Source organism: Peromyscus leucopus, chromosome 12, assembly GCF_004664715.2.
Source record: "Peromyscus leucopus breed LL Stock chromosome 12, UCI_PerLeu_2.1, whole genome shotgun sequence".
Taxonomy (NCBI): domain Eukaryota; kingdom Metazoa; phylum Chordata; class Mammalia; order Rodentia; family Cricetidae; genus Peromyscus; species Peromyscus leucopus.
Window position 1 is genome coordinate 66376142 of NC_051073.1, and position 18452 is coordinate 66394593.

Here is an 18452-nt window from a genome sequence, read left to right on the forward strand (position 1 = left end):
TTCATAGGTTAGAAAATTAAAGTTTAGGTTAATCAAGTATCTTGCCAAATTTTCCATAGGCACGGAATGGCAGCTCTGTCATAAGATGCCTGATTCTTAGGGTAGACTTGGTTTCAGTGTAGGAAAGCTTTGGGAGATGAATGGCAGAGAGAACAGGGAACATTGACTCCAACCCCGAGTCCAAAGACTCTTTTGTCTAAACCTTTTTATATGCACCACATCACACACCAAGATGTGTTTACCGCTTTTACAAAAACCAGATGCAGGATCTCCTAAAGCCTTAGGGTCATTGACACACCCCACCAGTAAAGAACTTTTTTCTGCTGTCTCCTGTGGGATGAATAAGGTAAAAAAAAAAAAAAAAGGCAGAACAAACAACAGACCGTGTGACCTGCCTATAACAAGACTCCCTGTGCCAGAGAGACTGGTTGGGGATGAGGAGAAGTTGGCTCCGTTCCAGGGGTGGAGAAGCACGGGTTCACTCTGGCAGATTCAGGTAGGAAAGGGGATTGCAGGCGGGGATGTGCCCAGTCAGTGGCAGCCACAGATGCTTCTAACAGAAAGGAGGTCGTTGGGAGCTGAGTTGTTGCTTTAAAGTTGCACTTGGCCTTGGAAGCACATTTCAAAGTTACCTGCATATCATTAATGCTTAATTATTTATTTGTGTGTGTGTGTGTGTGTGTGTGTGTGTGTGTGTGTGTGTGTGTGTGTGTAATGTACCATGTTTGTGCTAGTGCCATGAAGGCAAGAAGAGGGTTTAGGATCCCTAGAGCTGGAGTAACTGACAGTTGTGAGACCACTTCACCTCACACCCAAGGTCTAGAAACCAAACTTGGTCCTGTGGAAGAGCAGGAAATACTTTTAACAGTGGCAGCATTTCTCCAGCCTCCTTAAATGACCTTTTTAGTTGAGATGCTTTGTCAGAGTTGATGCAGGGCTTGAGGACAGCTCTCCTTTGATGCCACACTAACTGGGGGAAGGTGTGACCACCACGGTTCGCTTTCCCTTCCCCTGGTTTGGAAATGACATCTCCCATTATCGATTTGCTTAGGACATAGAAAGGCGTGCCATGTAGAAATGAAAACCAAATTGTGTTCGTTGGTGATTTAAGTCCTCTCTCCTTAAAATATCATGGATTTATCTACTTGGAATCCCTTCTGACATCACCTCACTTGATGACGACATGGAAAAGAGCAGCCAGCACCCTGAAGTGGACTTTTGGAAAGACAGCCAACACAGAGACCCAGGGCACCCTCAGCCTTGCTTTATTTCCATCCCCAGCATGTGCTTATTCTTCGTTTCCGAGTGAGGCCTCTTCATGGCTTGCTTGTTCGCTTGTTCCATTCTCTTTCCTGGTCACTCCAGACTCGCAGCAGAGGAACTGAACCCAGTCAGACTTCCTAGTCACAGTGCCCGCCTGTCTGACAGGAGGCTATGCTCTGTTATCCAGGCTCTGGCTTCACACATCCCAAACCTAAGGTTCCTTGTGAGAACTACTGTTCCTCAGGCCCTGCCTGACAGCCTGCCTCAAACCCAGACCCTTCCTAGGAGAGGACACTCACATTTCTCTGGGTGGACTACCACTCCAAATTGGAGCCCTGCCCTAGGCCAAAGGTTTCTCATCAGAGTTTAGCCTCTAGTGGACGGAGGCTACGGAGTCAACTTCTGTGTGTGTTTCCAAGTATGGCCTGGCCCATTCCTGTATTGGCTACACTTCAACCTCTTTACTCCTCCTTTGTCAACGGTCACTTGCTTTTGTTACCAAGCAGTTAGCAAAAGACTACCACATGCTTCAACTGCCTGGTGGGTTGAACTTTGTCATTTATGCCTCAGTTTCCTTGGCTCATCAGCTAGACATGTTTAACCTAGGGGTTCTAAGCCCTCTGCATGTTACACAAATAATTGGAATTGGCCCAGGATTTGACAATATTGCCATGACCATACTCATTGTTCAGTTCTGGAATATTCTACTTAAATCCCTGCCTTGCGAATACAAACCTCTTTTAAATATTCAAAAAAAAGATCCCCCCCAAATACTCTTATGCTAGTCCCTTAAAAAACAAACAAACAAACAAACAAACAAACAACTGAGTAGCAAGGTAGCTGTGGGTGAAACACATTATAGAAAGTGCTAGTCTTTACGTGTGACTTGGTTCTTGCAGGTAGCATGACCAGTCATTTTCCAGTCTTTTTATAGGTCTTTCTTCACCTGAGCACTGAGGAGGCCCAAGCAAGTTGTAATGGCTTCTGATTTTTACTAGTCACTTTCTAACCTGTTTTGCTTTGCATATTCAGATTTTCAAAAGTTTTCAAAATTAAATACACCGCCATCATGGCGATTCTTTGGAAAGACCAAGTCTTGGTTCCTGTTTTTAAAGACTGTGTTTAACGACCTGGAGTTAATTGTCCTAACAGTCGCCCATCAAGGTAATCTTCACAGAAGGGAACTTTCTTACCTCCAGAAAACAGCTTTTTTATTTTCATTTTTTTTTTCTTTTAAATAACAGCTTTTGTGAATACAGCACAAGCCACCCTAAGCTGTCATGAAGGTTAGAACTGAACCCTGAGCCCAGATGGTTGAGAGCGAGTCTTCTAGAAACAGAGCCATTAGCTTGCTCTTTTCTTTTGTAATTAATGGGGAGGCCTTGTTTTTTTGTATTAGACCCTTTAATCCTAGTGCTGCTAAATGTTTTACAAACATTAATTAATTCAATTAAACTTCACACCACCACCTTGAGGCAGGTAATTCCTCCCTGGGATGTCTCATCTTTGCGTGTTACAGTATTGTGTATCAAGTATATATTAGTGTGGATTAGGATAATTAATAACAATGAACCTTTGAATTTGGATCATGTTGGGAAGCTTTACAAATGTTCGATTTGGGCAATGAGGACTGAGGAGGAAGCCTGAGCCAGCTTAACGCCAGCGATGACCGAACAGAACCGATGCGCCTCTTTCTAGTTCTAGAGCATGCTGAGGACGCGTGACCTTGAACAGCTCCTGTGACCTCTTTCTGACTCAGTTCCTACGGCTTTCAAACGGGGGCAATAATATATATTACTCACCACCCTGCCTCACAGAGGTGTTGCAAGGAGGAATGTTGTAATCCTCTGTGAGGTTCTCAGAGGAAAGACGGAAATTAACATATGACGAAACATGACTGGACTCATCTTCACACCATCTAAATGGGTCAGGCAAGTGAAATATCAGCATCCTCACGAGCTGGCAGAGAAACCAGTGCTACCATTATCCCTACTTAACAGCTATTACAGGCTTCCAGAGGTTGAAGACTGCTCCTGGGATAAAGGAAGGCCAGGCAAGAGATACCAGATCGGCGGAGAGGTAGCTAATTACTTTTCCTTGCTTTTCTCTTGGCGTTTTTCTGTCTTACTTGGCACAGAGTATTTGAGAAGAACTAAGTGCTGAGGGAGAATCAGTGAATGGTGCAAACAACCTTCCCTCCTGGACAGCCTCCCCAGATCCCAGTGATCGATGCCAGCGTACAACTCCTCGTTTCTAGAATGGGCTTGGCAGACTTGCTCTCGGCCTCCCTGGTCAACAGTCTCTTTGCTAACCATCTCATTTTATTCAGGACAGCATCCTATTAACTCCATCCCTTCACAAAGCCTTCCCAGTCCTCTCTCCTTCCCTGAGTTTCCTCCGTCTCTTAGGAGTCTTGTATACGATTTGGGATTTTGGTGTTGGCCTTGCTTCCACAGGAGATTTCATTATTGAAGGTCATTTCCCCCTCCACATATGTAAGGACAAATAGCGATATGAGTTATACAAAACGATGGGCCTCATCCGGATGGTCTGGAAGAAGCTTTATTCTTCCTCAGGCACAGGTTGTGCAAACATTCCGTATTAGGACCCGGTTGCTTCAGCATAAGCAATTGTAGCCACTCCTACAACACAGGCTGACAGAACAGACTGTACATATTTATGATGTCACCATTGTTCACTGTGGTAAGTCCAGACCCAGGCCTGGTATTCAAAATCCTGCACGGGATGGCTTTATCTGTGCTTCTTGTCCCATCATGCTCCCCTTACACCTTGTCTAAGGGCAGTGAAGGAGGAGAAAGTGACTCAGAACAAAGATTCCGTGTTTCTCTGTGCCATGGATTCCTTTCTTCAAGGGGCTCTTTCCCATGGCCTCTCTCCCTGCCCTGGACCCTATGTCTGCATCTACTAAATAATTTCCTGTCCGCTTTATAGTTCTTTCTCAAATGCTCCCTCCACAGAGAACCTCTACCAGTCATGAAAGCCCAACACTCATTCTTGCTGAGCACTTCGGGTGTGCTAAACAAACCTATAGAAACGGTGCTGTCTTAGTAACGAGGACATGGATTGAGAGAGCTGCATCATTTTTGTTGACTTCAAGTGCCCATCTTGTCACCTGATAATTGCTTTCATGTACACACGTTACTTATTTTCTGCACAGAGGTTTCCTCATCTGCTGAGTGAGCGTGACCAGCACAGTATCAACCACGGTGCGTAGTGTACAGAATGCTTAGAATAGTAACCTCTCCACGGAAGTGCGCGCATGCTAAATGTGCTTCCCTACTGAATCTGCTCTGTCTCTGGGTCCCTGTGTGTAGCTGAGCAGGACCAAGCGAAGGCCAGGGTGCCCACGAACTTGCAGGCACGTGTACAACTTAGATTTGTAACACTGGCACTTTCGAGAGGCCTGAAGGAAACATTGCACTACTGCAGAGTTCTCAGTTCTTTGGGCCGTGAGTTTTGATGCATATTGATTTTTTTTTTCCACTCCAAATCTTTTTAGTGATTGTAGGGATTTAACTTTCTCCTCACAATCGTCTTAGATATTGTTAAGAGAATTCGTTTGTCGGGGTGAGAGTGCAAGCAGCTTCTCCTGTGGCCCCCGTCAGTTACGCACTTACGCACTTAGCATCACAACTGGTAAGTTGCCAAGTGGATACAGGGTTCTGGTCGGAACGAAACAATCCTAGTACTGCCAGTTCCCCGGGGGAGAATTAAACACATCCCACACCTGCCCATTAGCTCTGCCACTTACCCTACCAGTTTGCAGAAGTTGAGATGCACTTGGAAATCTTTTTGTTTTATTATTTCCTTTGCTCAATGTTCTAAATGGTTGCTTGATGAAATACAAACCAGTGAATTGTGGGCTGTTTACAAAGATGCACCATTACTAATTCTAGACTGTCTTCTTTATCTCCAAAAAGAAACTATGTTTACATTGTGATTTTTTTGTTTTTTTATTAATTAATTTTTTTTCATTTATTTTACACTTCGATGGCAGTTTCCCCTCCCTCCTGTCCTCCAATTCCCTCCTCCTCCCCCTGTTTTCTCTCTACCTCCCCCATCTATCCCTCCTCTGTCTCCATATGATAAGATACTAATTTTACTTTTATTATTTGGTTAAATAATACTTATTAATTCCAAGAACTATACCCTATACCTACATACACTCAAATATTTATATACAATATTACTGTTACAATGAATTTTCTTAGCTTGCTTTTATTTTTTTTACATTTATCTTATGCTTTATTATTTGTTCAAGAGCTCTCTCTGTCTCTCTGTATGTGTGTGTGTGTGTCTCCTTTCTTACACACCTGTATCTCAATCTCTAAGAGTTACCATTGTCAAATTGGAGAGATCAGTGCCATCTGGAAGGGACAGTGTGTGGACACAGAAACCACCCTTTACTGAACATCTTCCCAGGCCCTATTTCTCAAAAACAAAGCTACATGAGGGAGATTCTAGTGTCATTATTTTTACTTTACATGCAAGCAAATAGAGGTTGATGGAGTTTATGTAGCTTGCTAAATCCCAAGGCAGCAAAGCTGCTACTTGGTAAGACCCAAATTTGAGGCCAAGTCCTCCAACTTTGAAGTGCATGTCACTAACCACTGTGCTACCTACCAACGGATGCTAAAAATGAACATCTAGTCTAAAAACAGCAAGGATGCTTGGTCAGTGCTGTCAGTACCCTTTCACAGGTCACCGTTCCCTTCCCTCAGCAAGCCTGCCATTTCCGGGTTATCAAAGTCAGTTCTTGTAGGTCAAAGGTCACACGGGAAGACGGGCTCAGAGATGCACCTTTCTATGTTTCTCTCCACACACCGGGACTCTCTACAGTTATCTCCAACTTATGTTCCAGCTCGCAGAGTAAGAACCTACCTACCTCCTAGCATACTTATTTATCTATTTGAATCTCTACGTTGGCCTGAGGATAACAAATGTGACTTGGTCATTTTATGCTTCTATGCGGAAACAAATTTTTTTGCGTAACTTGTGTATAAATAAAAAATGAATGGGGGGTGGGGTAGAGACACTGCTCAGTGGTCAAGAGTACTTGCCGCTTTTCCAGAGGACCTGGGTTCGATTCCCAACCCACACAGAGTGGCTCGCAACCCCCTGTAGCTACAGTTCTAGGGGATCGCCCCAGGCATACACCTGGTACATAGACATATATATGCAGGCAAAACATCTGTATGCATAAAATTTAAAAAAAATCAAAGAAACAAAAAGCAAATACCTCCCCCCAATTTTTTGTTTGGCCACTTGAATATTTTGTTCCTGGATGTCTTTCAGCGCTTACCACAAACATTTGAGCTAAAAAGGATTGCCTAGAATAGTTGATTGTACTTTTTCGCCTTTACTACATGCTTTTCAAGAAAGCAAGCCTAGTTCTATACACACATTAAGTAGAATATTTATGTTGGTGTGTGCAAAAGGGAAATGCAATTATAAGTATCTATTGAGGTGGATTATGAATAATCTGTACTATTTGTAAGCATAGCGAATGGGAACGGTCCTGAAAACCTCTGGATTAGGGATCTGAACGAAGCAAATGGAAACCCAGCGCTGTTAGCCTCCCCACACCCCAGTTCTTTAGTTTCTGGGAATAAAGCAGCGACCTGGGAGTTCTTGAGCCGGCTTCTCCTGAGGGTCCTGCCAACTCCGCATTGTCTGGCTGGATTTGCAGTCAGATGCCTTAGGCTGGCAGGCTGTGGGCAGGCAATGAGTTTTTTCCCTGTAAGTTGGGTACAAAAAGATCGACATGGGAGTGGCTTCCTCGGAGACTTGAGAGAATGTAGGAGCAGGGAACAGCCAGAAATTCCTCCTGGCACCAAGTGCCCGGGGGAGGAGTCCACTTTGCTAAGGACTGTCATTTGCTGAAAGAAGGTGTGTGCTCAAGAAGGAGTTTTTAACCTGGAGGATCATTAACTCTTTCATTCAGCGACCTGGAGGTGGCTCTGGAGTTGGTCCTGGAAGCAAGCAAGGGTCGAGGAACAGGAGCGGAGTGCGTTTCCATGGGGGACCACCTTGAGAAGGGGCAGCATGCTTTGCTCAACGAAGGAGACGAGAACGAGATGGTAAGTTTCCAGCCACACTCTGTCCCCTTCTCCCAGTCCCCCTTCCCTAGCTTTGCACATGTACACACGTGAACACACTCACACACGTCACTGTATGTTGATTCAGGAATTACAGAGTCAAGCAATCTCCCTGTCCCATAATGTAACTTCTGGCGGCACGAATTTGATAGAATGAACATATTGTGTTCATTTTTTATCAAGATTGTTTTCATTTGAAGTAAAACCGAAGGGGAGAGGAACACCGGGCTGCTTGATTATTCATTTCCGAGTCTCCATCTGTGTGGAAAGTTCTGTCCAGAACTCCCATTTCATCAGGTCCCCAAAGTGAGGACCAGGGTATTCCCTGAAAGGAAAGAACTGCACCCCAAAGGCAAGGCAGCTCGCTGCTGGGTCTTTGACCCCTTTCTTTTCTCACAGTCTTGCTGTTCAGCAGGGAAGGTATAAAGCATTAATATTAACCATGATCAGCCTACACACATTTCATTCTACTTCAAAAAACTTACTGCTGTAGAGATTGGTTACAGAAAACTTTGTGTAGTTCACTGTTTTAGAAGTGCTCCTGAAACTTGGGAACTGTAAGAATATCAAAGACGATTCTGTTCTTGTTGAATTTACAGTGATATTTCTCAATTACAATGTAATCAAGAGAGAGTTAGAGATGTGCACTTCTGTTTAATAAGGTCTTTTTGCTAATTGTGTAAGCATAGCCTTTTATGCCGGTAATGATGCAATTAAAATGTGAAAATGTGATGCTCTCACTCTATAATAGCGTTTTATCTTCCTGGAATTAATATACAAATAACAAACCCGAAAGATATTTACTTAAAATGTTTTCTTGGTTAATTGCTTGAGTCCTGACTATTAAATTCTTTGTTCTAAAACTGGTCTTTCAAGTTTAATCTGCTTACCTGTTTCTATAGCAACAACATTTTTTTTTTTTTTTTGGACATTCTGGAACAGATCCCATCTATCAAAGCTGAAAAAAATTATAAAGAAATAAAGGGCACCTTAATTCAGTTGGCTTTCGTAATCATGCCTTTACTTCTTTCAGACTTAACTATCAAGTAACAGTTGCTTTCAAGGCCCTACCCACATGTCACCAGAAATGACTTCCTGGCTTAATCTTGGCTTATGCGCCTTTCCCCTCCCAAGCATTTCCTTGAGAGATTGAAGTTGAGTCCTTTTCCTCATTCTGAGCACTCTGACCAGAAGGCAGGGACTTCTTCTATGCCCTCCTCCTTGCTCATTTGTAAACGCGCCCATTTTTCTCCTCTTTCCTCATCTTGACCACACTTTGTCTTTGAAATACCATTATGGATCACCTCTGTTCTTGAAGGCTAACCCCTCCTAACAAATGCTTCAGCTGGAGCAATTTGGTTACTAGTCGGTTTTTGTCACAGCACTGCCAATGGCATGGGGGGGGGGGGTCAGCCCGGCTTTGTATGCAGCTGGAAGCCCAGATGAGTGCCTTGGCTGGGTAAGGGCTGCTGTGTGTTTTGGTCAGCAGTGTTTTGGACAGTAGGCTCAGCAGAGGTGCAGCATTAGTATGCACCCAGCTCCTTGTCCTGTTCCGACTGCAGAAACCTGGCCACCTGTCTAGTGCTGAATCATTTTTCTCAGCACACTGTTCCTCACTTACAACAGTAAACTTCAAAGGTTGTCCATCATTTATCATCTATCTATCTATCTATCTATCTATCTATCTATCTATCTATCTATCTATCTCACATATTTTTATTCTGGGTTCTGGCATACAAAGTATTTCCATGGCCATGACACTGCGAGGCCAATGGGGAGAGCAATGTACAAAAAATTTGCCTAAGATTGCCTCAGCCAGTAAGTCCAAGAGCTGGAGCATCACACAGACTAGCTGAAGTTGGTAGTTCTGTGTCTCTGGATCTGCACACAGTCCATGGATACCTTTTCAGATTTTGCTGGGGACACTGCCTCCAAATAGAACATATTGCTCTTCCTAATAAAGCAAGGGTAAGGAGAATGGCTGATCTCAGATCTCCTAAGCTATGTCGTTTTATAGACTTTGTATTTGCTGAGTTGATTTGTCTCCTCTGACTTGTAGGCTAATCCCGTTTAGAATGCCAAGACTGTCTAAAAATGTGAGACACAAAACTGTTGACAGATTGTTTGTAAATGCCATGAGTGTGGACATTTCCAATTGTAATCCCTCAAATTTCAAGGAAAACTAACAATCTGGAGTTTATCTCTCATATAAAAGAAGAATGTGAACATTCATAGGCTGAGAATAGATAGAATTATCTTTCAGTCCAAAATGAGAGAAGTGGGAACTAAAGAGCAATTGTAGGTGACCTGAAGGCAATATTGCCAAGTGAAAATGAAACCCTAAAAGACAGAAGACCCTGTTGGAGGACAGGAAAGTGCCCTCAGCAAGGCTCTTTAACAAGGCACTTCTCAAAAGGCCTCAGAAAGACATCTAGAGGGCACACCCTGGCCTTGGACTAGACATTCGCCTGCTCAAGCCCCAGTTTCCTTACCTATAAAAACAGGAGTGGTCCTTTTTACCCTACCTGTCTCACAGGGTTCTTAGGAGGAGTAGCTGAGAGCATCCATGTGGAAATGTTTTGAGAAGGAACGATTTTGGGGACTCATGAGCTGTTACTGTTTACAAAAAGGTAGGAGTGACTCCTATCTATACAATTAGCCAGCTGAATGAACACCACTCCACGGCAATAAAGCCACCTTTTCTATTAATGACCAAATAAACATACGTTTCTGTTTTCTGTTGAGATCACTCATAAATGGAGAGGTTGTTGTTCCTTTATACCTGTATTGTAGGGCTCGTTGAGGGATGGTTCCTTTTTGAGAAGTGAGAGTATCAGACTTCCCGGGAGTTCATGCCCCCACGAATTCCAGTGTTGTGCATTTCTCTTTGGAAATGATGTGGAAGTATTACTGTCCATTTCCTCACACATGACTGACAATGATAAGGTTGATCTGGTCCAACCATTGATCGCGTTAATGAAATCACTCTTCCTGGAGAAATGTTTTATTCTAGCAAGACATGGAAACATGATGTCCCCTGATGTTGCTCCTAGGTTCTTAGCAAGTAAAGGAAGAAACACTTGGCTGTTTTTCTGATTATAAAGGTGATGTATGTTTGTTGTGAAACTATTGAGATAACTTGGGTCTGAAGAACAAGAAGATATGATCCATTAGTTTACATCTGAACACGATTAATATTGCCATGTTGGTGACTTTCTTTCAGGCTTATATAATGCATTCCTCAAACCATATCATCTAATGATTGTAGTACATTTTAATATTATTGATATTCTTCTAATTCTGTACACATGCTCTTGTATTTTGAAATGCCAGGTAGTGGGCTACTGTGTAACTGTACATCCTGTGACAGTGTGTTGGTGCACTGAAATGAACAATGTTAATAGCATTTATGCTACAGAATTCTGTGCATAACTGCAGTAGGCCTTCCATCCTGACCCCGCCAGCACATTGCTGAGCATACTGTTTTCTCATTAGTTCCTTCCTCCCTGTCACATGCATCCAGATACAATTTGGGTATTACCTATTGTTTCTCCTATTCATATGATGCCCAAATAAAGTAAAACCAATCACAATCTATCTTTAATGAATGTATACAAATCCTTACAAATATGCACTCTTTTTTTTTTTTTTTTGGAGACAGGGTTTCTTTGTGTAGTTTTGGTGCCTGTCCTGGATCTCGCTCTGTAGACCAGGGTGGCCTCGAACTCACAGAGATCCTCCTGGCTCTGCCTCCCGAGTGCTGGGATCAAAGGCATGCGCCACCACCTCCCGGCATACAAATATGCATTTTTAAACAAAGAATGGGATCTGTACTCCCTTTTGAAGGCTACCTCTTTTTGTTACAGCTAAAGATGTATGATGCACTATTCTCCTTTTGACTCGGCACTGCATAGCCACTACTGTGTTTAACTTGTGTTTATATGATTAGTACCCCATATCTCATGATGCTTACTTCTTAGTCCTAATTTTGCACTGGCTGTAATGGACAACCTTGGGCATTTTTGGACATTGTTCAGATTATTTCCTGAGAACAAATGCTCAGAGATAACATTGTAGCCTAAAGTCGATGCACAGACTAATTTTTGACTGACACACAATACCCCATTTCTCCCTAAAAGCAGTGGTGTGAAATTTATACTCAGAGCAGCAATCTCTTTTTATGGATATTCCTTCTCTCCTCCACTCCATCCTCCACTATTACTTTTTAATTTTTGGCTCATCTACGCTAGGAAAATGATATTTGATGGTTGCATTAGTTTTGCATTTCCCTGACGAGGTTAAACATGGTAACTGGCATTTATGTTTTTCACTTAGGACCTCTTGTTTTTGTTACTAATGTTACTAGTACTGCATTAAACATTTAACCTTAAATGTATGCATTTTTAGCTAAGAGAATGGGATTGTTTTGTTTTGCTTTCAACATGATGCTCGCTGCAAACAAGTGGGGGGTGATGTCCGAGGGTGTGTATGGGAAAGGGAAAAGGCACTCACAAGGACAATGTGTTTGGTGGTATGCTGGCAAATATTTCACGCAGTTATTATGATAAGTATGGGAAACTAAAACTAATGAATATGGAAATGCAGGAGACTCCTTTTCAACGTCCGGGTCATTTCTGAGTGCCTGGCCAGATGCGAGTCTTGCAAGTCGCCTAGAGAGGTAGTGGGTGGTATGTGGGCTGAGCCACACTGGCAATCCCACTGTGCCATCACCTGTGAGTTGGGGCTGTTGGTCCTCACCAATTCTTTGGCTCGCCCTGATAGCTGACGTTTGTGTTTCTTCTCTAACACCCCGGAGCAGAAGGCGCTCCCCCTCCGACTTCACGGCCGCTTACTTATTATGCTTCATGAGCACCTCTGAGATGCTTGCCAATGTTAACTAGTGGGCCCACAGATTGCATAGTGGAGGAATTGTGTTCAGGCTGAGACATTTTGTCAGTTGAAATGTTCAGGGAGCTGGGCCACTGGCCAAGTCTCATGTCTTTATTCTCAATTCATCGCTGCAGAACTCCCATGGAGCGAACTCATCTTTGGTAGAAACTTGTGAGGAGTGGGATTTTAATAACTTCTGGAGAGCAGGGATCCTGCTCAAGTCACCTTCCCATGGCCTTCCCCTTCCCTTCCCACAGCACAGTCCCCGGCACGAAGAGCGTGGCACTGGACGGCGTAATCGCCAGCCCCATTAACCTGCAGCTTTCCACTCTGAGAAACGGGGAGGCAACAGGACTCAGACAGAGAACTGCCTTGAGTAACTAAAAAACAAAGCTAGAAAGTTTGTTATTTCTTTGAACCGGTCAATAATCCCATGTTTGTCAATTAGCTTTCCCCTTTCCCAAGTATAAACAGCTTATTCTTCAGAGTTAATTAGCCATACCACACTATCTTTCTGTGATACCTTATTATATCCTTTCATCCATTCCTGTATGAGCTCAACAGATATTTAAGCAACCTCTGGTCAGTACCAAGAGTCCTCTGGGCTCACCAGGAAGATCGTGAGTGAATAATAAACAGCTTCTGCCTCCAAGAAGCTCATAGTTGAGTGGACAAGGCCAAGCACATAATTCGCAGGCCTAGAGCAAAATGAAAATGAAGTGGCTGGTTTCCAACAATTATGAAGAGCTTCTGGGTGATAGCAGTGCATTACACCAAGCGCCGGGTCATTTTCAGTGCAGGATCCTTTGTGACCACAGGGTATAAATACAACGAGCCTGTGCTGCAAACGGCGTCCTCATGGAGTTGTGGACACATATCTGAGGGAATGAGGACTAGGGAGAAATTTGGTGACAGCAAACCTTAGGGAGAAAGGTGGCATGCCGTTTCCTCCAATGGGTGGGTAAGACCATGTAGGGCTTTGTAAGACAGTCCAATTATTTTCCTTCCCCAAGCACTGGTCCATGAAACAACTACTGGGCCCATGATGGGGACTATATGATAGTACGTTCTTAGACTCCATTCCGGACCTACTGAATTAGAAGTCACAATGGTGGAGTTAGACTTAATTAGAATGGTTGGGTGCTGGCCTGATTGATACAATGTGGAACCCACAGAATATTTGCCACTAGGGGTGATATGGAGGGTTATCATGGGGTGAACAAAGTTGGCTGGAGAAAGAACAAGTCAATGAAGAAATGTTTGAAATAGTCTAGGCAAGAGGATCAAAACTAAACTAACGTGTTTTCAGAGAGGATGATGGGTATAAAAAGGATTTGACAGCATTTAGGAGTCAGAATGAGAAGGAATTCGTCATTCACAGACTGTAATCTAAGAAAGAGACAGTGAGGGAAATGGCACTAACTACAGATGGCTAAGAGTGTCCTTCCCTGAGAGGATGTGATGGGATTGCAGATGGTTATAGTAAACAGTGAATTTTGATGCTGATTTGGGCCAAGTATAGACTAAGAATATACACAAAGTAATTGACTTAATCTTCTAAGTCTCACTATGCAAGATCTATCATCTCTTTTTTATTAATAGGAAAACTGAGGTATGGCACTGTTAAGTGACATGCCTGGATTCATTTGGCTAAGTGAACGGTAAGTAACGGCTTAAGTCCTTGCCTTAGACAGTGGTTTGCTGTCCACTGGGTTCTCACAGTTCTAGATGCACTGTTTTACTTGTTAGCAGTAAAAAAGAGCTGAGCATATTAGAATAAACACCCCAGGAAGCTGGAGGCCAGCATTGAAGTGTTGGCTCTGACGGTATTTATTTTTATAACCACGAAACAAATTATGCTCACCTCTCTTTGACTTTGCCTTACAAGGCAGAGATAATAAACACCTTACTCATTTGAACTAGGGCTCAATGCAGATGATATCTTAAGGTTCTCTCCCACCCCCGTGTTTAAGAATTTAAAGAGGTACATGAAATCACTGTGTAGTTTAAAGAAAGTTTGATGCTGTTGATTCCTTCAAGGTGATGTGGATTTAGTATTTTTCATGTGTGTGTGTGTGTGTGTGTGTGTGTGTGTGTGTGTGTGTGTATCTTCAATTTATTTATTTATTTTTTGAGACAGAGTCTGGCTATGTAGCCTGGATGACTTTGAACTTATGACCTTCCTGCCTCAGACTCTCAAGTGCTTGAACTACAGGCGTGTATTGCCACACCTAGAAGTGTGAGTTTTTCTAAATAAGGAGAGGAAGACACACCTGAAGATAGTGTACTCAATGGGAACTAGGAATTTACAAGTGCTCTGTGGGCTACTCAGATGAGGGGGTCAAGAGTCAGTTAACAATTAACCAGCACTCGAACTTACAAGATGTCAAGGCCCAAAGAAGAAGGCAGAGGTGTGACCTGAGGAGCCAGTGACTCGGTAATGTGTCTAGAGGAAATATGCCCATGGGTTTTGGCTTCAAGGCTCTGTGAAGATTAGCTGAAGTAGGACAACCCACTTAATGACCTACAACTCTTTCTGAAGGCTCATCATATAAACCTTGGCAAACTGTCCAAACCATCACATAGTGAGAGATGAAAGGCTGATGAGGACGCAGCCTCCTTAGCCCTGCTATCTGCCTAAGGCCGGTCTTCTGGACAACGAGCACAGCCATGGCCTGGATGTTCCCCCAGAAAAAGAACAGATAGGAAGCTAGGTGTCCTGCATGCTTTCCACAGCTATGTATCTCGAACATTCTCTGATCTTGGTGGGTACACATGGGGTCCTGGCTGAGACTGTCATCAGTTTATCATCTCTGGAATTCAGCTTTGGGACAGAGCCAGGCTGCAAGGTTTTGGGTACTTTATTCTCAAAATCAGTAGATGGATAACAGTGTGAATGATGAACTGTCCAGGACTGGAGGCCATCTCCAAAAGTACTCAAGAATTTAAGTTTGCATAGATAGTTTGAAACATATAGACACAAATAGTTACTCATATCTTCTTTTAAATAAAAGATGGTTGGTTTTTGCTGGGTGGTGGTGGTGCAGGACTTTAATCCCAGCACTCAGAGGCAGAGGCAGGTGGATCTCTGTGAGTTCGAGGCCAGCCTGAGCTACAGAGTGAGTTCCAGGAAAGGCACAAAGCTACACAGAGGAACCCTGTCTGGAAAAAAAAAAGATGGTTGGCTTTTATAGCCCATTTAAAATATTTTAATATCTAAAATGTGTTTATTGGGATCATTTTCCATGCATCTTGAATCAAGATGCTTTCAATGCTTCCTCCTCCTGGAGGAGCATCCTTCTGTTAACCGTGCTTTTCTTCCTGTAGGCTGGCAGAGGACAGAAGAGCAGCCAACACACAGGCTACTGTGTGTCCATGGCTAACAACCATGGACACACACACACACACACACACACACACACACACACACTTGCATACAATGATTTTATAATATTTTGTGCATTTCATATCCATAAAGTAGGAATTGAGGCTCTGTACCAGGGGCTTTTTTTTGTAGTGTTTCCTTGTCTTCTTCTCTGGAGAAGGATGAAAGGGGACTTTGTAGAGGACACTCCTCTCCTCTGGGACAGGCCTGGTCTAGTAGGGAGGCTATCACCAAAAGGCTATTTTTTTTTTGAGAATTTCATATAATGTATTTTGATTATATTCACCCATATCTCCTTCCTTAATCCCTCCCAGATTTACCTCCTCCTCCCTACCCCCCAAATTCATGTTCTTTTTAGAGGAAAAAAATAACCCACCAACTAATGTGTGCTGCCCACATCTTCCTGGGTGTAGGATCATCATTAGAGTGTGGTCAACCTCCGAGGATCACACTCTTAAAGAGAACAGGCTCTCCCTGTCCCAGAAGCCATAAACTCCCCACAGCGTCTCAGTTAGAGGTAGGGGTCATGAACTCCTTCCCACTCCTGCTAAAACATTGACTGGCTTGATCTTATGCCAAGTCTTATTCAGGCAACCATAGCTGCTGTGAGCTTATGTACACAGCGGTCCTATTAAGTTCAGAAGACGCTGCTTTGCTCTGGTCCTCCATGACCTCTGGTTCTTACAGTCTTTTTGCTCCTCTTCTGTAATGGTCTCTGTGCCCTGTGGAAAGGGTGCTGTATAGATGTCCCATTTGGGGCTGAGCACTCGGCTGACACGTATTCCCTGTCCTGGTTATGAATTTCTGAGGGAATCACCATCAGCCTCTCAAAGAAACTGCTCTGATGAGGTCTGAAAGCCGTACTAATTTATGGGTACAGAGATATGAATTCAGAGAGCAGTTTGATGCTAGGCCCACTCAGCAAACTAATAGTAGAAGGCTCACCCCTGGGTTTGTGAGCTCCTTAACCATGGATTCTGGGCCATATTTACAGTGCCAGGCATATGTTTCCTCTTGTGGAACAGGACTTACATCTAATCATGAAGTGGTTGGTTATCCTCATAACATGCCATTATTTCACCCATGGGTGTATTTTGCAATTTTGGTAATTGTTACAGTTCAAAGTGCTCATGCCTGGGTAAGACTTTGACGACATCTCCACTCCCATAGCGCACATAACACATACCTAGGCGGGAGAATGCTTGCCGGCCAATGCTAACTCCTTGATTTTTTCCAAGGCCTATGACCAGTGTGTGCAGTGTCTTCAGCAATGGGGTCTCACTGCCAAATTCTATTTGGACAACCAGGAATAATGACAATAGCCTATATTGCTTTGGGGGGGTCTCTAGGACACCCCTCCCCTCCCCTCCTCTCCTCTCTTCTCCTCTCATCTCCCTTCCCCGTCCTCCCTTCCCCTGTCCTCCTCTCTTCTCCCCTTCTCTCTGTCCCATTTCCTCACTTTCCCTCCCCCTCCTTCCTTCTTTCTTTCATCCTATGGGGATTTGTTGTGTTGTCCAGGTTCACCTGGATTTCCAGGGCTTAAATAATACTTCCACTTCAACATCCCAAGTATTGGGGGCTACACGTGCATGCCACCACATCTGGTTCGTCCATCCTCACTCCCCTCCCCCTCTTCCTTCTCGCCCCTTCTCTCTTTCCTTCCGTCTGTATCTTGATCTCCCTCTGTAGCCCAGTTTAGCTTCAAACTTGCAATCTTGCCGTCACCGTCTCTGGAATGTTCTGATCACGGACCTCCACCACCACTCTCCTTTCTTCCTTTCTTTTTTGGTAATGAGATATTTCAGTTTTATTGATTCCTTGTCGAGTTCACATCATGCATTTCGAGCCCACTCACCTCCCCAACCCCTTGCGCCCGCCCTCTGCCCTTGCAACTCCCCTCCCCAAACAAAACCAAATTTAAAAGAAAAACAAAAAAACAAACAAGCAAAACAAAACAAAACAAAACAAACAAAAAGAGAGAGGAATCTTGTCCTGGAAGCTCTCGTGTGGCCCATTGAGTCACATTTCACCCTTTAGTTCATTCATCTTTACTTGCAAGTGTTCATCGCCACGAGTCATTAGCCTGGCTGGAGGTCTCTGGCTTCTGCTGTGCCACTGACAGTGGGTTGTCACTGGGGCTCCTCCTGGCTATCCCGGTGTTGTCCTGTGTCATGGAGAGCCTGCTATTTTGGATCAGTAGGTTCCTTCCCTTCACCTTCTCTAACCATTCATAGATAGTTGTAGTAGTAGATAGTAAGCAGTAGACAGGTGGTAGTAGTAGATAGTAAGCAGTAGAGTGTCTTTTCTTCTACCTTTCTTCTAGTATTAATGGAGTTTTGCTTTTTTCCTGGGAGAATTTCCTCCTTGGATGTAATTGATCTTTGTCACTTACTGTTTGTTTCAGAAGCTCAAGTCACTATACAGAAAGAACCAGAGACGTGAGAAGGACTTTGTGCCCATCTGCTGGAGCCATTAGTCACCTTCTTCACACCTGTGCTGCCAAGGAGACAACTGTGTTATGTCCTTTCCATTCCAATCATCTGTCTTTCCCATGAACACAGGGTGGTACATGTGGGGAGGAATTCTTAGTACCTATGAACAGGTAGGGCTTAAAATAATTTAGATATTACAAACTTTTTCTAGCCCATATTTGACCTTCATGCACTTATTCACATTTTAGCTGATTTCTTTTTATCTGTTTATATGGTAGCCATCACCTTCTCTCCCATGATCTGTAAAAGAAGAAAGCATCATTTTGCTCTGTCTCTTTTTAAGATATTTATTTATTTTTATTG

General features: G+C 43.5%; 1 protein-coding gene across 5 annotated transcripts in view; it reads left to right on the forward strand.

The window, feature by feature from the left end:
- The first annotated feature begins 3192 nt into the window (after positions 1–3192).
- The window catches only part of Atp13a4 (ATPase 13A4), a 126818-nt gene continuing 111558 nt past the window's right edge, over positions 3193–18452 (forward strand). For 3 of the 5 annotated variants that reach the window (XM_037209806.1, XM_037209805.1, XM_037209808.1), the window contains exon 1: positions 6987–7364. In XM_037209806.1, the coding sequence (XP_037065701.1) occupies positions 7302–7364 (63 nt within the window). In that variant the 5' untranslated portion in view covers positions 6987–7301. Of the gene's footprint in view, positions 3343–6986; positions 7365–18452 lie in introns of those variants that run through there. The other 2 variants (XM_037209804.1, XM_028890076.2) reach the window with 2 other exon arrangements.